Here is a 25,969-nt window from a genome sequence, read left to right on the forward strand (position 1 = left end):
GGGATATGAGTCATAGCCTTGATGCAAAGGAGAGGGACAGCACAGCCTAGCACATAGGGATGGACCTGTGGGAAGGCAGTACTTACACAAGGTGAAAAACAGTTCTCCTTCCAATCTTGATCTGGTACCTGAGGCTACTTTAACAAGGGACAAAGCTATTTTATGTCATGTTGCTAGGGTCCATTGCTTAAATTCACAATAAACTTCTTTTAAAAGTTTTGTTTGTCTTTAAAGAAGGTGGGACATCCAGCAAAACAAAACAATGGAAGTGCCCTCTTTCCATAAAATTTTATCAAAGGCATGGCATTATTTCAAATTAAAAATAATATGTGTTGTACAATTAATTCCCATTTTTACCTACCTTGGTAATCATTGGACATTTTTTAGGATTTATTTTTCTTTACAGCTTCATTGAAATGCCGATAAATTTTTTTGCTTTGCCACAAGTATTTTGCTTCCTAAGCATAATTTCACTGCCTGGTCTTCCATCCAAATGTCAGATAATCTTTTGATTTTATGGCACAGGTACCAACAGACATAAACTCAGTGCCACTAGCAATCCAACTGTACATCATCCAAAATTCTTGCAGATGAGAAAAATATAGGGTCAATAAAATGGACTAAGAAATTTGAGAAGCAGAAATGTGGGCCAACTAAAGATAGTTTGTGAATTGACCTGGAATGCCAACATAAGATCTAGACTAAGTCTTTTTTTTTTTTTTTTCAATTGTCTCTAATATTTGCTAAGCTAACAGGAGTTGTCAAAGTCAAATTGCTCAGATTCTATCCAGGACTCATTTACAGAGAACCATGAAGTGCGGGACACTCCCCAGTACTTGGCCTTCAGACGACTCAAGAGTTCAAGTACACCTTTGTTGTGGGCCTGGAAAAGTACTCCATTACGTGACTTTCCAAGGTCTCTGTCAAGGCTGTGATTTTATTATCCTATATATCAAATACTTATCTGCTTTTCCTCTGAGTCACCTCAGTTTTCTTACATTTGCCCAAGTAGCTTAATGAGTTTTAACTTAGCAAACTACAATGAACTCTAAAATCTAAAAATAAATTCACTGCTAGAAAATGTATGCTACTTATTTTTATTAGCTTCATAGGGAAAAGCATAAGATGTTGACACAAACACACCATTTCACATTTCAAAGCTCACATATGCGTTGCCTGACTGGGAACTGATTACAAAACTGTCGTTCTATGTTCTCATTGCTAAGTCAGAGGTTTATGATGTATCTGATAAGGAGCTTTCAGCAGAGTGTGTCAAAGGATTGTGTAAAACCATGCTTATGGGGCTGGCGCCATGGCTCACTTGGTTAATCCTCCGCCTGCAGCGCCAGCATCCCCTATGGGCGCTGGGTTCTAGTCCAGGTTGCTTCTCTTCCAGTCCAGCTCTCTGCTGTGGCCTGGGAGGGCAGTGGAGGATGGCCCAAGTGCTCATGGGAGACCAGAAAGAAGCACCTGGCTCCTGGCTTCAGATCGGCATAGCACCGGCCATAGCGGCCATTTGGAGGGTGAACCAACAGAAGGAAGACCTTTCTCTCTGTCTCTCTCTCTCACTAACTCTATCTGTCAAAGAAAAAAAACAAAAACAAAAAAAACCTGTGCTCATAAGAACTCCAAAACAGGCATCAACTCTTACTTTCAATGACTGATAGCCAAACTCAGATCAAGAAATTTTAAATAATGAAATTACAGAAGCATCTCTCTTACCATTCTGAATGAGGGTCTGTGACCGTGTGAATCTTCCGTGGACAGCTGTCATGTGCAATGGACTTTTGCCATCTTTACTCTGAAAAAAGGAGGGAGGGTGAAATAGTGCAGGTGCTCATGAACCTCAAATGTCCCTGGGGACACTGCTGACAATGCCCTGAACACATCAATTTTATTTTCTTTAAAGAGTGATCAGCAATTACAAAGGCAAAGATAATATTGAAGGGAAAAAATAAAATGCATATGATGTCTCAGGTTACTGCATGATAACCACATTTTAAAGAAGCTTAAAGATACAGTCATCCAAAACATTTCTTTCCCTCCTGGGTCCTATTGAGGAAGCAGGTTTCCTTCAATATGCTTTTTCCCCATTTTTGTGTAAGTAACAGAGAAAAGACAAAGGATGTGTTCACCAGCACAGTTCTGTGTGGCCTGAAGTTGACCAAACTCCTGTAAGTCACTGTGATTATCAAAACTGACTTGTACCGTCCACTATTACCCACACTCCAGTTCAGCAGAAAAGCAATCCTGATTCTTCCAAAGGAGAATCTCGTGTTACTTAACTCATCAAAGATCAGAAATCAAGCTGACATTTGAAAAATCATCTGGAAATGTGTGAATTTCCATATCTCTCATTATTCATGATATAAATTATGGAATGTTCTGACAAAAATTAAGCCAAAACATGGAAAATGTATAGTATATCTCTACTGATCATCACTATGCCAAATACCAAAGTCTTGGATATTTTATTAAGAAATAGTCATTTAAATAAAATATCACTATAATTTTAGACCAAAAGTATTTCTTAAAAGAGTATATTTTTGTTCAAGTATTACCTTACAAAATCCATGTGACACCATTATTTTTATGAAGCTCAGAAGAAACATTTCTCTAAGTCTGAGGTTAAAATATGAGGCTTCAAAAATGCATGCTCATTTTTGTGATGAAACCTAAACACCTGTGTTATAAAATGATTCTTGGGGCAGGTGTTTAGTCTAACAGTTAACAGGCTGGTTATGATGCCCACATCCCATACTGGAGTGACATCTGATTCCAGCTTCCAGACAAGGCAGGTATTAGTGGGGAGTAAGTGATGGCACAAGCAGTTGGGTTCCTGCCACCCATGTGGGAGACCTGGATTGAGTTCCAGCTCCCAATTCCATCCCAGGCCAGCCCTGGCTGTTGCAGGCATTTGAGGAGTAAACCAGTGTATAGGAGCCTTTTCCCTCTCTCTTCTCTCTCTGCCATAAGTAAAAAAAAAAAGAATTTTAAATGACTGTTTTAAAAACTCCACATTGGAAAACAATATCATTTAAGAATATTTCTTAGTGTAGATCAAAGACTTCCTATTTTTGAATTATGCAGAGTTCTGCTTATAATTATGAATTAATTCCCAAGCCAGACTTACTGAATTGGAATTGGGATAAGGAGGCCATCCCCTTTTCTAACTTGTACAGCACGCTAAAGTTTAAGAGCCACTGGTTTAGGATATGCTGAGGTAGCTTATAAAAGCACAGAGTTTTAACAGAAGAATTTTTAAACATCTGTTTATATACTTTCATCTACTCGAAAGACAGAGAGAGTGAGAGGCAGAGAAGAGAGACCTCCTATCCACTAGTTTGCTCCCCAAATGCCTGATAGAGCCAGAACTGGACCAGATCAAAGCCAGGAACATGAAACTCTAGCCAGGTCTCCCACACAGGTGGCAGGGGCCCAAGCAGTTGAGCCATCACCTGGTGCCTCTCAGGGCGCATTAGCAGGAAGCTGCATCAGAAGCAGAGGATCCAGGACTCAAACTGGCACTCCACACGGGTCGAGGACATCCCCAGCAGCGGCTCAACCCACTGTGCCAAAACACCTGCCACCGGAAGACATTTTATTATGTCCTGAAAGTTTCCTCCTTAAAGGAGAAAAGGGATTACAGTCTTTGCCACAGGAAGAGTTACTCAAAACAGCAACTGCTGTTCGCAGATAAATAGGTAGATAAAAAGAAGTACGATTATTTCTCCATCTTATATGGTATAACCTGAATCAGAAAAGATTGAGAAAGAAGGATGGAAGTAAACTTGAAGCTTTACTGGAAGGAGGAAAAGGAGAAGCAACGAAAATGAGGAAATGGTACTATCACTGACTACAAGATATACACTGGAGGAGAGAGCCTGAAAGTTGCTTAATTCTGGAGTTTTGTCTTGGCAGTCAGAACTACAGAGAGTTCAAAATGCTGAACAACTAGTTTGCAGTAGGAGTTTAAAACACACCCTTCCAACAGTAATGACAGTCCAAGAATAAGGAGAGAGGACAGAAATGACAGAGTTGACATTAATTTGTCCCTAGGTGGTGCTATTTCTTTAAATTTTGCTCCAATATTTTTCTTAAATTTCATATAAGAATGTAAGTAATTATCATTAAATTAAATATTTAAATAAAACTATAAATACTTTGGTATTTAGAAAATAGCTTCATAAATATTTGCTAAGTACTTTTCGATGCCTGAAAAAGAGTTCAAGGGCTTTAGCAAGGAGTACTAGTTTGGTGGGAGCTACCTAAATTTCACGCAGAGAGCCACAGCAGAAGTAACTGTTTCCACAGTGCATATTTTGAAAAGCCATTCCCTTTCCAGGGATAGCAAACACTACACCTTTCTTCTCCCTGGTAGTGCTTGTGCCTCTGGTAAAGGGACAAATAAATAGAGATCATCAAAGTTAGGTAAATTGCAAAGGTGACACTTGATTCAGATACATTTGGCTTGGGTTCATTTAGCATCCAATGCAGCCTACAGGTGATTTTTTTTCCCCCACAGAGGGATACAGGTGGCAGAAGTGAGCAAGTCAGGGATACAAAATATTGAGCACGTGGCAACCACTGGGGGCGGGGGGAGGGTGTTTATATGGTATGGGGGTAAAGGGAGGTCATTATCTCAAAGGGGAATTTAAACCGAAGAAAGGTAGAAAAGACAAAAAGACTTTTTAGTCCTTAAAAGTAACGTCTCAGGTCTCAGGATACTCGGTGTGACCAGGGCTCCTACTGAGCTTCATTATCTGCCTGGGAAATGTTTCCCCGCAGGGGGACTTGGCTGTCACTGCTGTTCCTGGAATTTCAGACAAGGATGAAAGATTCCTCACATCCTCATAAGAGAGAATACGATCAACTCTTCCATTTCCTCAAGGTGCTATAAAATTTGCTTCTCCAGTTCTAGTGTCCTTCCAATGTTATAGACACCTTTTCCCATCAGATGCGGGGTTTTCAGATTTTGAAGACTAATTTAATTAAGCAAGAAGCTCTTCTACTGATTCCTATCATAAAGGAAAATTAATGATAATTATGAATATTCTATGATAAATATTAGTACTCTTTTGGGGTGGAACTCAACGTTGTCCCAGGGAAATTAACCTTTGAACAAAATGAATGTTTCCACTTCTTGATCACCATTCTCCTCACAGTCCATTGATTCTTTTCTTCCATTGCTCATGCCTTCTTCCCTGTGATACTGTGACCCCCTAGTCAGGCAGTGGCCCGTTGGAGGGAGAACACTAAGGCCAGTGAGGGAGACGAAACAGCCAGAAGCCCCGTGAGGTTTCTAACCCGACAGAAGAGCCACCTAAAATGCTGGTTTGAAAAAACCAAACACAGGGTTTTTTCTTTCTTTCTTTCTTTCTTTTTTAATGGTGCTAAACCCTAGAGATGATTAAGTTGCCATTCATTCCCTTCCTTTCTTCACTTTCTCTCCAAAGTCCCAAGGGTAGTGTCCCCTTCACAGCGTACTCTTGCCTATTCCAGTTTTCACCCTCCACCTCCACACAAGTCATCCCATAATTTGGTCCTGGCACATATGAAGAAAGAAACTGTTCTCACCAGCAGACACCTGAGAGACTTCAGCTCCAGTCTCCTGGGGCCAAATGAGCTAAGCATCCAGGGTCAGAAAGGAAATGAGACCATGGGTAGGATAAACGTTAGCGACCAGGAGGCAGGCGATTGCGCTACAGTAATGTCTGAGTCTGTCTTTGCAGCATGGCTCCGTGTATACGGCCTGCTTTAATGTCTACTTCGAATACTTGCAATAAGAGCCTTGAGATGCTAGAGAAACCATACTGTGGTCTGTAACAGAAAAGAAAAATTTATGTTTTCTAATGTTCTTCCTTTTTGCAAATTACAAGTAAACCTTCAATGGATTCTCTTATAAAGTATCATGTCTTTATTATTTCATCATAATTCAACTAATATTATAAATTCCAAGACAGGGACATGGTCTATCTAAGCAAAATGAGGGACTATGAAGTGCATGCAAAATATACATCCCTCCTGCTCTATCCACCCATCTTGTAATTGCTCATAAAGACATCACAAGTAATGTTTTGTGAGAATAGAGAAAAACAAAGTGAACACGTGGGTGGGTATTGGCTGCATTTCAATCGGCTATTTCCCTCAAACTTTGTAAAAATCTAACCAAATACAAATTATCTTGCATCTACAAACACTTCCAAGCTCCACGCTCCAGGACAATGAACAACTTTAAATAGAGCGCCACCTCCAGAGTCAGACAGGACAGCTCTACAGAGACCCTGCAGGAGCCAGGCACCCAGGCTGCAGCTGCAACAGCCACAGAGGATCCTAAGGGAAGCAGGAAACTAGAGGCTACACGCAGAGCACATGAAAGGAGACTGAGGAAGAAGGGCAGAGCTGATTCAAAATACCATTTTTACAGATGGGGTAAGATATAAACCCAAGTCTCAGATTTTTTTTTTAATTTTTTAAATTTTTATTTATTTATTTTTTGACAGGCTGAGTGGATAGTGAGAGAGAGACAGAGAGAAAGGTCTTCCTTTTGCCGTTGGTTCACCTTCCAATGGCCGCTGCGGCCGGCTCATCGCGCTGATCCGAAGCCAGGAGCCAGGTGCTTCTCCTGGTCTCCAATGTGGGTGCAGGGCCCAAGCACTTGGGCCATCCTCCACTGCCTTCCCGGGCCATAGCAGAGAGCTGGCCTGGAAGAGGGGCAACCGGGATAGAATCCGGCGCCCCGACCAGGACTAGAACCCGGGGTGCCGGCACCACAAGGCGGAGGATTAGCCTGCTAAGCCACGGCGCCGGCCAAGTCTCAGATTTTTAAAACAGCATTTTTTAATTGTCAATTACTCATTCTCAGAAAAAAACAAAACCTTGACAATTACAGTGAAGGAACTCTGTTTTCCAGGTCCATTGCTGTGGGAGAGAAGAGCACAGCTGAAGCCCCCCATGCAATCTGAACTGCCCCCACTCAGTTATGTGGAAGAAGCAGGCAGGTGAGCCATCCAGCCTCAGGCATCGGATAACGGAGAGCTGCAGCTGAGGGATGGGCCGCAGCAGGCAACGCTGTGAACGAATCGAGTGCAGCCTGGGGAAGTTATTTTATTTAACTGCAGGAATCTCCCCTGCTCTGAAGGATCCACGGGACAGTCATCAGACACCAGGATGGCAGGACCGATGTTCACTCTCCGAGGGACATTGACTGGTTGGCCACCAGTGGGCTCCCTGCCCCCTCACAACCTGTCCTGTGACTCTGACCTCCTCGGAAGCCTCCCACCTTTGGGCTCCTCAGCACGGACAAAGACCTTCACCTGTCCTTTGCTGGCTCCACCTATGGGATCTGGAACTCTGAAACTCCCTTCACCTCCTCTGTTTTTCTGTTTCTGCCGGCTTTCCGCCTTCAGAAAGTCCCTCCCTCCATTGCCCCCTACCTTGTCTAACTCCTTTTCTCTGGATTTCCTCCTCCTGATCCTACAAGACAGGGGTCACTGGAGTCCTCCCTTCTGCTATGGTGTCTCTCTGAAGGTGAGCTCATCCTTCTCTCCCCATTTCAGCTACCACCTTTATGTAAGTAAGGTAACCTCAGTTGTTTCTCCTATTCCCGACTGCTCTTCCTGGCTACACTACCACATTTTCCACCATTAGGCTTCTCAAACCGGCTGTACTAAGGGCTCTTCCCTGAAAGTAGACCTAGAGGTTTGCCCTCCCATGACAACTCTTCCTCCCCATATCCTTTTTTTTTTTTTTTTTTTTGAAGATTTATTTCTTGGGGCTGGTGCTGTGACATGGCGGGTAAAGCATCCCATATGGGCACCAATTTGAGTCCTGGCTACTCCACTTCCGATCCCAGCTCTCTGCTATGGCCGTTGCAGCCAATGGGGTAGTGAACCAGTGGATGGAAGACCTCTCTCTCTCTGTGCCTCTCCTTCTCTGTGTAACTCTGACTTTCAAATAAATAAAAAAAGATTAAAAAAAATTTTAAAAAAGATTTATTTCTTTATTTTGAAGGAGTCACAGACAGAGAGGGACAGACAAAGAGAGACAGAGCTCTTCCAACTGCTGGTTCACTCCCCAGGTGGCCACAATGGTCAGTGCTGCGCCAGGCCAGAACCAGGAGCCATGCTTCTTCCAGGTCTCCCACGTGGATGGCAGTGGTCCAAGCACTTGGGTCATCTGCTGCTGCTTTCTCATGTGCATTAGCAGGAAGCTGGATCAGAACTGGGGCAGCCAGGACACCAACTGGTGCTCCTATGGGATGCCTTACCCACTAAACCATAACGCCAACCCCTTTGATAGCCTTCTTAGTGAATATTAATAATATTCTTTTATTAAGTGCTTCCCCATATGCCAGATGTTTTATGTAATTTCTATGCAAAAAACTGATGAATTCTCTAAACAGTTCCATGAGGAAAATACTGTTATTTTCAGATTTAAAAAACTGCAGGGGCAGGCATTTGGCACAGCAGGTAAGATGCTTGCCTCCCCTCCTGGAGTACATAAGTTAGAGTCTCAGCTCTGCCCCCAATTCCAGGTCCCTGCTAATGTGCACTATAGGAGGCCACAGGTGATGCCTCAAGTAGTTGGGTCCCTACCATCTCTGTGGGAGACCTAGATTGAGTTACCTGCTCCCACTGTGTCCAGTCCAGCCTTGGCTATTGTGTGCGTCTGGAGGCCACCTCTCTCTTTCTCTTTAATTAATTAATTAAAACCAAACAAAAATTGTAAAAGCTGAGACATATAGCCAGGGGGTGGGGGGTGGGGGTTGACGAAATAGTTGTTAAAAGTCACAGCTCGGAGAGGAATCTTGGCAGTCTAGCCCCAGAACTGAACGCTGAACCTCCCTCCGCCAGATTTCCACCTTTCCACTCACTGGCAGTCGCCACCTCTTGTCTTGTCAGGTCCTATTGACTGCTTTCTGCAAAGCCTCGCCTTCAGTTGGCTCCTCCCCACCCCCTGCCTTCACAACCTCATCTCCAGACCAATCTTTCTGACTTGCCAATTTCCTCTCTTCATCTACACCTAGATTTTTGTTCATCCAAAATGAAAACAGTTCTTTGTTTTCCTCTGGCTATAAACATAACACATGCCCATTACATAACTATCAGAAGATATAAGCAAATACACAAAAAAGAAACTAAAACCCAAATCACAATTTTGTCACTCTTTAGTGGTAACTGTTGCTAGCACATTGGTGTAAACACCTGATATTTTTCTCTCTTTCTATGCATATACATGGCCACATAACTTTTTAAAATTAAAAAATGTGATTTTTTTCCATCAATAACCCCTTGTTATTCTTCTTGCTATTTGCCAATCTTAAAGGCAAATATATTTTTAAATAATATTTTTCTATTACTAGTGATATTGAATGTTTTTCCATGTGATTAATGAATACTGTATTCTCTGTCTTGTGTTCCATCTTGGTCTACACTTTCTCATAGGTTATCCAAATTTTTATTATGGATTTGTATGAGCTCTTTAGATATTAAGCATATTAGCTTTTTGCTTGTCATGTACATTGCAGAAAAATTTCCCTTAGTTGTTCATATTTCAATGTTTGATGATAGTTTTATCTTTTCTACCCTCTTGTCATTTTTTTGTCATATAAAAGTTTAGAATTTTTATGTAGTCATACCTACAGTTTTTTCCCTGTATGTTTTCTGTGCTTGCTGTTCTGTGGCCAAATTAACGCTCAAGTCTGGTCATTTGGCCTCTTTAATGATTAGTGATGCCTGCAGCCTATAGAAGCCCAAACTCCTTAGCCAGTACATGAGCCATTTTCCTTGGTCATGTCACATTTCAGCTTATTTTTAGCCTCTTGTCCCTCTCCATTGTATTTGATAGGCAGAAAGACAGAGACAGAGAGAGATCTTCCATCTACTGGTTCACTCCCCAGATGCTGGCAATAGTCCAGGTTGAGCAAGACAAAAACCAGAAGCTAGGAACTCAATCCAGTCTTCCATGTGAATGGCAGGAACCCACGTACTTGAGCCATCACCTGCTGTTTTCCAAGGTGTACATCGCAGAATGCTGGATCAGAAGTGGAACAGCCAGGACTTGAACCAGACACTCTGATATGGGATACAGGTGCCCCAAGTGGGGACTTAGCAGCTGTGTCACTTGTCTGTCTCTAGCCTGTCTTTCAAATAACTTATATTCAACCACATGAACTGCTATCCTGAAAATGTGTCCCATACTTCCTTACTATTAGATATTATGAGAAAAATCGTAAAAAGGTTTAATAGAGAAGAGATATTCATTAAAGTAGACTGATGTGGTATTTTGAAATTAAACCTTGGAAATCATCTCTTCAAAATCAGAGACAGGATATATTGGGACCTTGCTTCAGGAAGAGAAGCAGAAGCTGAGGACAAGAGAAAGGTTTGCTAGTGTGGGTCAGATTAGTCTGCCTCAATCCAGACACATTCAAGTGACATAACCCAAACTGTGAAGGCTTCATGCCTAGACTGCCCTTGGTCAGCCACGGTGGCCAGCCAGGTGCTTACCAGATGCTCACCAACAGCCTATGTACACACAACTCCTGCTGCTTTGCTCACCCAGTTCTCTCTCTGGACTGCCTTCTCTCATCTTACCTCTATCCCTCCTCATCTGAATTGCAATAAATTTCCAAGTCTCAAATATCATTTGTTTTCCCTGATCGGCGACAACTAGCTGAGCACCAAAGGGAAAACCTGTTGAAGTGAAATGGACACTATAAGAAACAATGACCTGATCAGCTCTTGTCCTGACTGTTGATGAACAATGTAATACTTTATCCTTTTTAGTGTTTTTTTTTTTTGTTGTTGTTGTTGTTCTAGTACTAGTGGTTGAACTCTGTAATTAACACACAATTATTCTTAGGTGTTTGAATTTTAACTGAAAAGTGATCCCTGTTAAATGTAAGAGTGGGAAAAAGAGAGGGAGGAGATGTACAATTTGGGACATGCTTAATCGGACTTGCCCCAAATGGTGGAGTTAGAAATGTGCCAGGGGATTCCAATACAATCCCATCAAGGTGGCATATACCAATGCCATCTCACTAGTCCAAGTGATCAATTTCAGCTCACAATTGATCACTCTGATAGGTCTAAGAGTCAAAGGGATCACACAAACAAGACTACTGTCTGCTAATACTAACTGATAGAATCATAAAGGGAAAAAACGATCCATCATGGGAAGCAGGATACACAGCAGACTCATAGAATGGTGGATGTCCTAAATAGCACTCTGGCCTCAGAATCAGCCCTTAAGGCATTCGGATCTGGCTGAAGAGCCCATGAGAGTATTTTAGGCATGGAAAGCCAAGACACTCTGGAAAAAAAAAAAAAAAAAAAAAAAAAAACCTAAATGAAAGATCTCTGCGAGTGAGATCCCAGTGGAAAGAATGGGGCCATCAAAGAAGGAGGTACCTTTCTCTGAAGGGAGGAGAGAACTTCCACTTTGACTATGACCCTATCAGAATAAGATCAAAGTCGGCGAACCCTAAAGGCTTCCATAGCCTTGGCAACTCATGACTAGAGCCTAGGGAGATTACTGACGCCATAAACAAGAGTGTCAAATTGTTAAATCAACAACAGGAGTCACTGTGTACTTATGTCTCATGTGGGATCTGTCAATGTGTTATCCAATGTGAAGTGAAGCTATAACTAGTGCTAAAACAGTATTTTTATACTTTGTGTGTCTGTGTGGGTGCAAACTGATGAAATCTTTACTTAGCATATACTGAATCAATCTTCTGTATATAAAGATAATTGAAAATGAAAAAAAAAAAAAACCCTGGTGTTAAATTGGAAACTGCATACAAAATTAATCAATTTTTAAAATAATATCATGTAGGATCTCTGTCTTTAATGTGCTGTACATTGTGATTTAATGCTATAACTAGTACTCCAACCGTATTTTTTCACTTTGTGTTGCTATGTGGGGGCAAACTGTTGAAATATTTCCTTAATATATACTAAACTGATCTTCTGTATATAAAGAGAATTGAAAATGAATCTTGATGTGAATGGAAGGGGAGAGGGAGTGGGAAAGGGGAGGGTTGCGGGTGGGAGGGAAGTTATGGGGTGGGGGAAGCCATTGTAATCCATAAGCTGTACTTTGGAAATTTATATTCATTAAATAAAAGTAAAAAAAAAAATTTCCAAGTCTCAGCTCAAAACCAACCTCCATTTCTCATTACCAAGCAGCAAGCAAGTGAGCATTTGCTTGTTGTAGCCGTGGTGCTTTCTCACTCCTCCCATTCCTCCCACCTCGGGATTATCTGCGTGCACTTGTCTCCTTGTCATTCTGTAAGTTCCTGCAGGGCAGAGATCTTAGTTCTTCTTGGAGGACTCCTCCAGTGTCACACGGAGGGCACTAAGACCTTAGTGAATTTGACGAAGGACTCATCATGAAGACTATGCCAGTGCTACATCACTGAAGCCACTATCTGAGGTTTGAAAATATTTGGAAAACTCCTTGGAGAGTGAGGCTGGAGTTGGAACAGACCCCATGATCACTGGTCAGGACTTCCTTTGAGTTCTTAGCAGCTCTGCCCTTTCAGTTCAGTGTTATAGTCTGGGATGAGTCAACAGTCTTATGACCCAGACTTTGACCTGGAGCATCCACTAAGTTGCCAGGGACACAGGTCTGCAGCCTCAGAGCCTTGCAGCTGGTACCACCACACCTGGACAAACAACCTGCTGCCTCCATAGCCAGGATAAGACTCTGTGAGTCAAGATGCTCAGGGTTACGATTCACTAAGACATGCTCTAATCGTTAGCTTCTGCTTTTGCTCAGAGGCTCAATGCAAAGGTTTCAAGCACAGGGAGAGAGGAAGAGGGTCGTACCTGAATGTTGACATCCGCCCCATTGTTTACTAACAATTCCAGACACAAAGCACCATGTGTGGAGGCAGCAGCAAAATGCAAAGGGGTGAAGCCGTTGTTGTTTGGCTGGTTCACATTTGCACCGTAGTCGATCAGCTCGTTTACCACGGCATCCTGGCCGTTGTAGCAGGCGATGTGAAGTGCTGTGTTTCCATAGACATTGATCTCATCAATCTGCAGAGAGTCCAACACAGGGCAAGTAAAATCACTGAAGCCAATTTACTCCATTTTCCACAAAAAGCCTAATGGTCCTGGTTAGAGAAGGAAACAGCCATCCGTCAACATAATTACTCGGAGCTGATTCTTGTCCCAGCCATTCAGCCTGGGAACATGTGTCACCCAGGGGTAAAGATCAGCAAAAAGTGAATGTGACAAAACAGTAACCTGGAGAGGAAGAGTTAGAGGTTTCATGCCATGGAGAGGTTTTTTTGTCAGCTACAGAACAGATAAAGGGCAAAAGGCCAAGCAGCTTTCAATACACCAGAAGAGGAGCCAATCAGGGGACGAGAGCAGACCCCTGAACTCGAGGCTGGGCACAGGGAGCACTACAGAAGGGTGGGAGATGGACGGGAGGGGGCTGTGGACCTTAGCACTACTAAGGCTCAGAACCCTCTCTGAGTTTGCTCTGAAGCCTATTCCAGGAGCGGGGCAGTGGTGCTGCCCAGAGGTAGGCTTAGTCCACGGCTCCCTGCTGCTTTCTGCGACCTGCCCTGGGTGCGGAGTGTCACCACACTGCTCTCAGCACAGCCACTGCTTCTCCTGTCCAGGAGTTGAATGTGGCAGTCTCACCACTGCTCCTGCTGTGCTCACTGAAGGAGAAGGGGGACAGGCCAACTGCTCAGCTCAACGTCACACACTTCTGTGTGTTCCTGTTATCCATTCATTCATTTTTGCTGTGTGATATGCATTCAAAGCCTAGAACCTGAGGGTAGCTCGGCAAACTCCAGCCAGCCATTGACTGGATAACATGCGTTACACAGAAGATGTCTATTTATGTGTTCCTCTATCAGTGTGGATATATAGAGTCAGTCTGTTACCGGTTTTCTAATACTTAGTCTATGCGCCCATTGCCTGGTCTCAGCTGCCCAAGTGAACTCAAAAACACAGGAGGCTAGAGAATACATTTCCCCATTTGACTAAAATGCAAACAGGATTTAGTTTCAGAGCAGAGACCCCCCCCCCCCACATACACACAGGCCGTGCAATGATGTATTAATCGCAGCTCACCTCAACCCCCAGATTCAGCAGGTGCTTGACAACGTTGATCTGTCCGTTGGAGGCTGCAGCATGCAGGGGAGTATAACCCTTCTTATCCTTGCAGGTTACTTCTGCGCCATGGTTAATGAGCAAGGCTACAACATCCAGGTGGCCTTGACACAGACAGCAGCAGAAAACATCGTTAACCTTAACAGGACAGTTAGTCAATGCATTTCACCTAAATTATCACCATTAGCTATTTATAAAAAGTGGGTTCATGGTGACTATTCAACAAATGTTTATTGTGTACCTACTGTGTGTCAGACATGCTGTCAACACCTTGGGAAGAAAAAAACGATGACCTACAAGAGAGTCTTCTCTTGAAAGAGATCTAGCAGACTAGACAACTGCCAGCAAGTCAACAAATAATAATGAGGTTCTGCTAATGTGTTAGTAACACAGCCAAAAACAATTTGTGTTAAGATGAAAGCAAAAGGGCTGACATGTGGTATGGCAGGTTAAGCCACCACCTGCCACACTGGAATCCCACACTGGGTTTGTGTCCCCTTGCTCCACTTCTGATCTAGTTCCCTGCTAATGCATCTGAGAAAGCAGCAGACAATGGCCCAAGTGCTTGGGCTGCTGCACCCATGTGGAAGACCTGGAAGTAGCTCCTGGCTCGTGGTTTTGGCCTGGCTCAGCCTTGTCCATTGTGGCCACTGGGAAATAAACCAACAGAGGGAAGATCTCTCTCTCTCCCCCACTCTCTAACTCTGAATTTCAAATAAATAAATAATCCTTTAAAAAAAAATGAAAGCAATGCTTTTGAAATCAATTGCCAGGGCCAGGGCTGGCACCGTGGCCTGGCAGGTCAAGCTGCCGCCTGCAGTGCCAGCATCCCATATGGGTGCCGGTTCTAGTCCTGATTACTCCACTTCTGATCCAGCTCTCTGCTGTGGCCTGGGAAAGCAGTAGAAGATGGCCCAAGTCCTTGGGCCCCTGCACCCATGTGGGAGACCTGGAAGAAGCTCCTGGCTCCTGGCTTCAGATCAGTGTAGCTCCAGCTATTGCAGACATCTGGGGAGTGAACCAGGGGATGGAAGACCTCTCTCTCTCTCTCTCTCTCTCTCTCTCTCTCTCTTTCTCTGTCTCTCTGCCTCTCCTTCTCTCTGTGTAACTGTAACTTTCAAGTAAAATAAATATTTAAAAACAATCAAATGCTAATAAAAGTTTAAGATTCTTGGATTTTTTAAGCCCAAGGATTCACTCAAACCCATCTATAGCCACATAATTTATTTCAGCCCTACCCTAATCTACTGTTTGTTCTCTCCCTACAATTATTGATAATTTTAATTTTTAAATATGTATTTATTTGAGTGACTGAGATGGAAAGGGAGAGGGAAAAGGAGAGGAAGAAAGGGAGGGAGAGGGAAAGAGAATAAATCCTATTTACTGGTTCATTTCCCTAAATGCCTGTGAAAATTGAGGTTAGGCCTGGCTGAAGCCAGGAACAAGAAACTCAATCCAGGTGTCCCATGTGGATGGCAGGAACCCAATTACTTGAGCCATCACAGTTGCCTCTAAGGGTTTACATTAACAGGAAGCTAGAGCCAGGAATCAGAGCCAGATATCAGACCCAGGTACTACAATGCAGAACACAGGCATCCTAAACAGCATCTTACCTCAAGGTTAAATGCTTGTCCCAATGCTAATTTTTAAAGTGATTATAAAAAACCATATATGCTTGTTTGAAAGGATTCAGGGGGATAAAAAAACTAAGTTAAAAGGAAACCAATGGACAAAAATCAACGGCCTTTGTATACACAGGCAATGCCACGGCTGAGAAAGAACTTCTAAGATCAATCCCATTCACAATAGCCACAAAAACAATCAAATACCTTGGAATAAACTTAACCGAGGATGTTAAAGATCTTTACGATGAAAATTACAAAACCTTTTTTTTTCTTTTTTTTTTTTATAAAGAAGGGAAGGTCCAGCTGGCTCATACATCTTCTTCTTCTTCTTCTTCTTTTTTTTTTTTTTTTTTTGACAGACAGAGTGGACAGTGAGAGAGACAGAGAGAAAGGTCTTCCTTTTCCATTGGTTCACCCTCTAATGGCCGCTGCGGCTGGCACATCTCACTGATCCAAAGCCAGGAGCCAGGTGCTTCTCCTGGTCTCCCATGCGGGTGCAGGGCCCAAGCACTTGGGCCATCCTCCACTGCCTTCCCGGGCCATAGCAGAGAGCTGGCCTGGAAGAGGGGCAACCGGGATAGAATCCGGCACCCCAACCGGGACTAGAACCCAGTGTGCCAGCGCCGCAAGGTGGAGGATTAGCCTGTTAAGCCACGGTGCTGGCCTACAAAACCTTAAAGAAAGAAATAGAAGAGGATACCAAAAAGTGGAAAAATCTTCCATGCTCATGGATTGGAAGAATCAATATCATCAAAATGTCCATTCTCCCAAAAGCAATTTACAGATTCAATGCAATACCAATCAAAATACCGAAGACATTCTTCTCAGATCTGGAAAAAATGATGCTGAAATTCATATGGAGACACAAGAGACCTCAAATAGCTAAAGCAATCTTGTACAACAAAAACAAAGCCAGAGGCATCACAATACCAGATTTCAGGACATACTACAGGGCAGTTGTAATCAAAACAGCATGGTACTGGTACAGAAACAGATAGACCAATGGAACAGAACAGAAACACCAGAAATCAATCCAAACATCTACAGCCAACTTATATTTGATCAAGGATCTAAAACCAATCCCTGGAGTAAGGACAGTCTATTCAATAAATGGTACTGGGAAAATTGGATTTCCATGTGCAGAAGCATGAAACAAGACCCCTACCTTTCACCATACACAAAAATCCACTCAACATGGATTAAAGACTTAAATCTACGACCCGAAACCATCAAATTATTAAAGAACACTGGAGAAACCCTGCAAGATATAGGTACCGGCAAAGACTTCCTGGAAAAGACCCCAGAAGCACAGGCAGTCAAAGCCAAAATTAACATTTGGGATTGCATCAAATTGAGAAGTTTCTGTACTGCAAAAGAAACAGTCAGGAAAGTGAAGAGGCAACCAACAGAATGGGAAAAAATATTTGCAAACTATGCAACAGATAAAGGGCTGATAACCAGGATCTACAAAGAAATCAAGAAACTCCACAACATCAAAACAAACAACCCACTTAAGAGATGGGCCAAGGACCTCAACAGACATTTTTCCAAAGAGGAAATCCAAATGGCCAACAAACACATGAAAAAATGTTCAAGATCACTAGCAATCAGGGAAATGCAAATCAAAACCACAATGAGGTTTCACCTCACCCCGGTGAGAATGGCTCACATTCAGAAATCTACCAACAACAGATGCTGGCGAGGATGTGGGGAAAAAGGGACACTAACCCACTGTTGGTGGGAATGCAAACTGGTTAAGCCACTATTGAAGTCAGTCTGGAGATTCCTCAGAAACCTGAATATAACCCTACCATACAACCCAGCCATCCCACTCCTTGGAATTTACCCAAAGGAAATTCAATTGGCAAACAAAAAAGCCGTCTGCACCTTAATGTTTATTGCAGCTCAATTCACAATAGCTAAGACCTGGAACCAACCCAAATGCCCATCAACAGTAGACTGGATAAAGAAATTATGGGACATGTACTCTATAGACTACTATACAGCAGTCAAAAACAATGAAATCCGGTCATTTGTAACAAAATGGAGGAATTTGGAAAACATTATGCTGAGTGAATTAAGCCAGTCCCAAAGGGACAAATATTATATGTTCTCCCTGATCAGCGACAACTAACTGAGCACCAAAGGGGAAACCTGTTGAAGTGAAATGGACACTATGAGAAACAGTGACTTGATCAGCTCTTGTCCTGACTGTTGATGTACAATGTAATACTTTATCCATTTTAGTATTTTTTGTTGTTGTTCTAGTACTAGTGGTTGAATTCTGTAATTAACACACAATTATTCTTATGTGTTTAAATTTTAACTGAAAAGTGATCCCTGTTAAATATAAGAGTGGGAATAAGAGAGGGAGGAGATGTACAATTTGGGACATGCTCAAGCTGACTTGCCCCAAATGGTGGAGTTAGAAACGTGCCAGGGGACTCCAATACAATCCCATCAAGGTGGCATATACCAATGCCATCTCACTAGTCCAAGTGATCAACTTCAGTTCACAATTGATCATACTGGTAGGTCTAAGTGTCAAAGGGATCACACAAACAAGACTAGTGTCTGCTAATACTAACTAATAGAATCAAAAAGAGAGAGAACGATCCATCATGGGAAGCAGGATACACAGCAGACTCATAGAATGGCAGATGTCCTAAATAGCACTCTGGCCTCAGAATCAGCCCTTAAGGCATTCGGATCTGGCTGAAGAGCCCATGAGAGTATTTTAGGCATGGAAAGCCAAGACACTCTGGAAAAAAAAGAAAAAAAGAAGAAGAAGACCTAAATGAAAGATCTCTGTGAGTGAGATCCCAGTGGAAAGAATGGGGCCATCAAAGAAGGAGGTACCTTTCTCTGAAGGGAGGAGAGAACTTCCACTTTGACTATGACCCTGTCAGAATAAGATGGAAGTCAGCAAACTCAAAAAGCTTTCATAGCCTTGGCAACTCATGACTCGAGCCTAGGGAGATTACTGACACCATAAACAAGAGTGTTAAATTGTTAAATCAGCAACAGGAGTCACTGTGCACTTACTTCTCATGTGGGATCTGTCCTTAATGTGTTGTCCAATGTGAAGTAATGCTATAACTAGTACTGAAACAGTATTTTACACTTTGTGTTTCTGTGTGGGTGCAAACTGATGCACTCTTTACTTAATATATACTGAATCGATCTTCTGTATATAAAGAGAATTGAAAATGAATCTTGATGTGAATGGAATGAGAGAGGGAGCTAGAGATGCAAGGGGTGCGAGTGGGAGGGAAATTATGAGGTGGGGGGAGCCATTGTAATCCATAAACTGTACTTTGGAAATTTATATTTACTAAATTAAAAAAAAAAGATGGTATGGAGATAACTCAGAAAGCTGAAAATAAGTATACCATATGACCCAGCAATCCCACTCCCAGGAATTTACCCAAATGAAATTAGCATATGAAAGAGTTATCTGTACCCCCATGTTAATGCAGCTCAATTCACAATATTTAAGATTTGGAATCAACCCAGATGTCCATCAACTGTTGACTGGATAAAGAAATTATGGTATATATACATTATGAAATACTACTCAGCCATATAAAAGAATGAAATCCTGTCTTTCTCAACAAAATGGATGCAACTGGAAACCATTATATTTAGTGATATAAGTCAGTCCAAAAAGGACAAATACCATGGTTTCCCTGATCTGTGGTAAAAGAGTACCAAAAGTGTAATGTATAGGACTGAAAATGACGTTTTGAGATTCAATCATTCAATCATTGTTTGCAGTCCTTGTCTTTACTGTTGAGGAACAGTGTTTTGTTTTTTTTTTTTTTTTCTTCTTCTCACTATTTGTTGAACTCTTTACTTAATATTGGGTTAATCTTGTGAGTATAAAGTAAACTAAAAGTACATCATTGTAATAATTAATAGGGAATAAGAGAGGGAGGAGGAAGAAGGGTGGGAGTGTAGGGTAGGGAGTGAAGGGAAGGAGGGAGGGTAGGAATTATCACTTTGTTTCTAAATTTGTATATATGAAATACCTGAAATATCTATATCTCAAATAAAATAAAAAAGAAAGAAAACATATGTTGGTATACAACATTTTCAACATTTGCCTTCACTATACAGATCTGTTTTACAAAAATGAGGATCCTATTATTTAAGCTGTTTATTATTATGATCTGTTTTCACTTAACATATCACAGATCCTCCTATGTTGATAAACACCCAGGGATGACATCACTGGTTATTGCAGAGTGTCTCCTTGTGTAGCTCTTCCAGATTTTACCCAAATACCCTCCTGTGGATGGGCATTCAGGGTTTTGCAACTCGATGCTGATAGAATTCTGTCTTCTTTTCTAATGGCAGGATGCTCTTCCATCAGAAACATAAAGGTCAGACGCTGGTACTTCGCTTCCTCTAAGTCTACCCTGAGAATAAGTCTGTGAGGCCTATCATCTGGCAGTGTTACTTGTGCCCACAAAAACAAAAAGAAAAAACAGAAATGTAACCTCTTCCTTCATGTCTCCCACTGGAGGGGCAAAGTTGAAGACTGCAAGCGCCAGCTTTGTGGGCAGTGGAACACAGGATAAACCACAGTGACGCTGGTCACTTCCATCTGTGAAACAGCCCGGGTTTGTCCTCTCTCCCTTCCTTTTTGCTTCTTTCAAAAATATTTATGAGTAAAAAGACAAATGGAATTTGTGTCTTTGTTTTCCAAACCAGTCATCTTAATTGTTGCTGCCATGACAAGTTGAAATAAGCACAGTGTGTGCAGCTTTTCAATCCAGTTTGAAGCACATTCAAAGAGGTCCAGGCCATGATTCACCCCTCTCCTCTTTGCAGGCTAAACCAATTTCTGACAAAGCTTTGCCCAATGAGAGTGCTCTACCTATGCCAATAAAATGGACTGGATCTTCATTAATTTGGAACCCAAGCTTGAAAGAAGTCAGTCTTGCCCCCAGAGAACACCTACACAATCCATGAAGACACCCACATCTTGTTAGGTTAAGTTTAGCTACACTTTGCTTTCTGTGCATAGAATCCTTACCCATATATGCTGCCCAGTGCAGAGCACGCCGGTCCTTCTTGTCAAATGCATTGATGTTTGCCCCTTTGGCCAAGAGCAAATTGACCATCTGAAAGATAACCAACAATGAAATCAAGCACTCAACTCTGTGATGGGCTCCTCACTGCCTGCAGGTGATCTGAGCCAAATTCACATGGAATCAAAAAGCAGGTCAGAGAGCTGGAGTTCTAGCCAAGTAGCAAGATGACGTCACTGCAGACTGTGGCATGTGTGTCAGATGAGAAAACTCCTTTATCAATCCATGGTGGCTCTACACTTTAAGAATGAATATCATTGCCTACGGGCTTGTATATAAATGTTATCATCACATTTTCTAAAAATGTTACCAATAAGATCGGGCCCCACTTGTGGCTGAGAGAGTCTATGGAGCGTCCCCTAGTTTCTAATGATGAAAACACCCACCTCCACATGGCCATTCAGAGCTGCATGGTGCAAAGCTGTACGTCCCCCTCGGTCGGAGACATTGACACTGCTCAGCAGGGGAATGATCACTTCTGCACATTTGACGGCCTTATTGGCTGCTGCCACGTGGAGAGGGGTCTGCCAGTTCTTATCCCTCGCGTTGACGTCAGCCGAGTGCTTGATCAATACTTGAACTGCTTCCTACAACAAAAGCAGAATTGGCAGGCGTCACTGACAAATGCTCAGTCAGTACTTAACAGAGTGTCATATGCTTCACCAGACCCTTTAACTATAAAGAGAAAGGAAGACTCCTTCCCGTGGGCTCAAAATAAGCAGGCAACATGCAATAAAAGATCAGGAGTAGCACAGATTAAGACAGATCCTTTCTTGGTGAAACCAGGAGCCCTGGCACATCTCTAAAACCAAATAAAGCTTTTAATTATAAGATTTCCTTATAAGGTACAAGCATGCTTAGACCAACTGAGAGCATTCAAATGCAAGTGTGAATAATTAATATCTAAGTAAAATGTAATTAGTATCTAACTAATTAATATCTTAGTAAAAATGCCCCTAAACGATCATCTAAGATTACAGCTGTTTGTCAACAAACTTCCAAAGTCAAAAGGCCTCAAAGCCCTTCAGACATTCTTGGATTGATTTGTATACCTTTGGCTTTCTCTGCCAATACCTTTGGTCATCAGTAAGAAGACCAGGGAAGTGATATATCTGTTACCATCTGTTATACCTCAACATGAGGCTATGGAATTGTTCCATCTTTTCCCAACATTTTCCAGTTACACCAAGTAACTTCTTGAGTCTACTTTACCTTTATTGAGTCTCTCATTTTTCATTTTCTTTCTATTGACTCAGCTCACTATTGTCTTGACCTGTAACACATCCCTGACTTTACAATGAGATCATTTGGGGAGCCCTTAATAATACAGGTGGCTGGTCCTACCCAAGAGATTTTAGTGGACTTGAGCATTTCTGTAAACTTCCTAGAGATGTTGTCATGCAGCAGGTTGAAGATGCTCTTCTGTTTAGACAAGGCAATGATTCAGCTCCTCTCTGGAAGGGAATAGCTAGCTGTGGCTGCCTTTTCGCTACTTCTAGAGACTTCCTTAGGAACAGTGAAGCTAATTTATGGACATCTTGTCAATGTGGCATTAACAAACCAATGAAAAGCATTAATACCACACTCCTTCCACCCTTCAAGCACCAGGAACTGCCTGTGATGGTTAATTCTAGGTGTTGATTGGATTAAGGAACATCCAGAAACTCAGGAAAGGTGTCTCTGTGAGAGTATGTTCAGAACAGACTAGCATGTGAATCTGAGTAGACGGGGTGAGGAAGACCAGCCCTCAACTGAGGGCACCATCGACTGGCTGAGGGTCTGCAGAGAATAAATATGGAGAGGGGACTGGTCCTTCGCTCGGAGAACTGGGGCACATCATCTCCAGCTTTGGACATCAAAGCCCCAGGCTTGCTGACCTTTGGACTCCAGGACTTAACAGCAGTGGCCCCCTCACTGGGTAAAAGACTTCCACCCTCAAATTGAGAGTCACATCCTCACCTTCCCCGGTTCTGAGGCCTTCGGACTTGGACCGAGACATGCTACCTGGCATCCCGGGGCTCCAGCCTGCAGATGACCTGTTGTGTCATAATCATGTGAGCCACTTCCCCTTACTATTTTATCAATCCCTTTTCACAGATCTATTTACATATCCTGTTGACTCTCTCTCTTATGATCCCTAAGGAATATAATGCCTCAATCCTCAAGGCCAGACTATCCAATCTACTTTATCATACAGGTACATGACAGTGCCCCAGACGGGACTGGAACACAGCAAAACTAACACAGTTACCACGGGCATATGTGATGAAATAAAAAGAATGCCCCATCAATCAGTAACAACAACACACTGAATTGAATGGCTAAAGAGCTAAACGATAGCAAAATAGAAATGAACCATGCAAATTAGACACTACAGCTTAAATAAACAATATGATAATAAGAGACACTCCATTTAGATAATATAAATAAAAGGCAATAAACTAATAGTGCCCAACCAACCAATTTGTTCAGATTACCAAAAAGAAAAATCAGATACACACACACACACACACACACATATATATATATATATAAATAACACCCAGTCTCAGAAATACTAACAATAAAGTGAAACATGTACATATACAGGCCCTTTTTAAAAGGATAGGGAGGGTGAGAACAAGAGCAAGTGAGAGTGAGAAAAAAATAGAGCAGCACTGGCACTGTGGCATAGTGGGTAAAGCTTCTGCCTGCAATGCCAGCATCCCATATGGGCACTAGTTCAAGTCTTGGCTGCACCACTTCTGATCCAGCTCTCTGCTAAGGCCTGGGAGAGCAGTAGAAAATGGCCCAAGTCCTTGGGCCCCTACATCCACATGGGAGACTTGGAGGATGTTCCTGGCTCCTGGCTTTGGATTGGTACAGCTCCAGTTGTTGCAGCCATCTGGAGAGTGAACCAGCGGATAGAAGACCTCTCTCTCTCTCTGCCTCTCTGTAACTCTGCCTTTCAAACAAATAAATAAACCTTTAAAAAAAGAAAGAAAAGAAACAACAGAACTCCCTTCTGCTGGTTTACTCCCCAAAAGCACACAACATCTGTACCACAGCCTCAATCTAGGTCTCACACAAGGGTGACAGGAACCCAATTACTTAAGCCATGATTGCTGCCTCCCAGGGTCTGCATTAATGGGAAGCTGGAGTGAGGAGCTGGTGCAGGTAATCAAACCAATTTGTTACAGTATGGAACACAGGCACCTTAACTGCTACTAAATGCCTGCTTCTCTACATGCATTATTAATGCTCACCTACTGTGTGCAAAACACTGGTCAAACTATGCAATGCTGCAAGAAGCAATAGCTGGGCTTTCACCTTAAAACTGAGTGAACAAAAAAATATACAAAACAAAATTGATAAGTTATAATATGAGGTTAAGATTCAAATAACAGCCTGCAGCGCTGGCACTCCAGGTTCTAGTCCCAGTTGGGGCACCGGATTCTGTCCTGGTTGCTCCTCTTCCAGTCCAGCTCTCTGCTGTGGCCCAGGAAGGCAGTGGAGGATGGCCCAAGTGCTTGGGCCCTGCACCCGCATGGGAGATCAGGAGGAAGCACCTGGCTCCTGGCTTCGGATCGGTGCAGCGCACCAGCTGTAGCAGCCATTTGAGGAGTGAATCAATGGAAGGAAGACCTTTCTCTCTCTCTCTCTCTCTCACTGTCTAACTCTGCCTATCAAAAAAAAAAAAAAAAATTCAAATAACAAAAAAAATTTATCAACATTGATCTCATAAGTTATGAAACTTATGTAGATACAATTAATTGGACTATGGGAAGAAAATACTGGAACCTCCATTTACATTTGAAAAAAAAAAGGAAACATTTTGGCTGGTGTTACCCTCTGGGTTGGCACAGTGTCAGCATTCAGTATGAATGAGGGTCCCTTCCAGAGATGCTCCAGGGAACAGTGGGATTTCTGCAATACAAGGGACATGGGGCTTGCTCTCTCCATTTTTTTTCTTTGATCGCACTGAAATTTACAGTGATGGCCTGCCAAGTTGATGTACAGACACTAATACAATGACTCTTCAAAAAGCTCATGGAATAAGCATACTGTAAAGAAACTATGCATCGATATCAAACTATTTTTGCACTAAAATAGAACTTCATTAACTCCATTTTCCATGAACTTTATAAAAGTACCCTCATATGTACCTTTAAATTAAAAGAACCCTAAAAAAGGAGCTGACGCTGCGGTACAGCAGGTTAACACCCTGGCCTGAGGCACCGGCTTCCCATATGGGCGCCGGTTCAAGATCCAGCTGCTCCACTTCCACTCCAGCTCTCCAAGGGGTGGGAAAGCAGTGGAGGATGGCCCAGGTCCTTGGGCCATGCACCCATGTGGGAGACCAGGAAAGAAGCTCCTGGCTCCTGGCTTTGGATTGGCACAGCTCCGGACATTGCAGAACAATTGGGGAGTGAACCATGGGATGGAAGACCTCTCTCTCTCTCTCTGCCTCTCCTTTCTGTGCAACTCTGACTTTCAAATAAATAGATAAATCTTAAAAAAAGAAAACCCTAAAATGAACAAGACTTATGCAAGGAACTCACAGACCAAGGATAATATTGGGGTAGGCATTTGGTGCAGTAGTTAAGTTGCCACTTGGTTTGCCAGCATCCTGTACTGGAGTTCTTGGTTTGAGTCCCAGCTACTGTACTTATTTTAAGATTTATTTTATTTATTTGAGAGACACAGTTATAGGGTGGGGAGGAGCGGTAAGAGAGGGAGAGAGAGGGAGAGAGAATTGATTGATTCTATCCACTGGTTCACTCCCCAAATGGCCACAATGGTCAGGGCTGGGTCAGACCAAAGATAAGAGCCAGGAGCTTCTTCCAGGTCTCCCATCATGGGTTCAGGGTCCCAAGGACTTGGGCCATCTTCCACTACTTTCCCAGGCACATTATACCAGGAAGCTGGATCAGAAGTGGAGCAGCTGGGACTTCAATCAGCACCCACATGGGATGTCAGCACTGCAGGCAGCAGTTTACCTGCTATGCCACAATGCGGGCCCTACTTGACTTCTGATCCAGCTTCCTGCACATGCAAACGCTGAAGGGCAGCAGATGATGGCTCAAGTATTTGATTTCCTGCCATCCACGTGGGAGACCTAGATGGA

General features: G+C 42.6%; 1 protein-coding gene across 8 annotated transcripts in view; it reads right to left on the reverse strand.

The window, feature by feature from the left end:
* Positions 1 to 25,969, reverse strand: part of ANKRD44 (ankyrin repeat domain 44) — a 360,603-nt gene that overhangs the window by 126,765 nt on the left and 207,869 nt on the right. For all 8 annotated transcript variants that reach the window (XR_009865792.1, XM_062189505.1, XM_062189491.1 and 5 more), the window contains exons 5-9: positions 21,249 to 21,449; positions 20,808 to 20,895; positions 14,103 to 14,245; positions 12,837 to 13,049; positions 1,723 to 1,801 (exon numbers count right to left, since the gene is read on the reverse strand). Coding sequence is in view for 7 of the 8 variants with exons in the window: in XM_062189505.1 (XP_062045489.1) it covers positions 1,723 to 1,801; positions 12,837 to 13,049; positions 14,103 to 14,245; positions 20,808 to 20,895; positions 21,249 to 21,449 (724 nt within the window). In the remaining variant the exon portion in view is untranslated. The remainder of the gene's footprint in view (positions 1 to 1,722; positions 1,802 to 12,836; positions 13,050 to 14,102; positions 14,246 to 20,807; positions 20,896 to 21,248; positions 21,450 to 25,969) is intronic.

This window comes from Lepus europaeus, chromosome 1 (genome assembly GCF_033115175.1).
Source record: "Lepus europaeus isolate LE1 chromosome 1, mLepTim1.pri, whole genome shotgun sequence".
Lineage (NCBI taxonomy): Eukaryota > Metazoa > Chordata > Mammalia > Lagomorpha > Leporidae > Lepus > Lepus europaeus.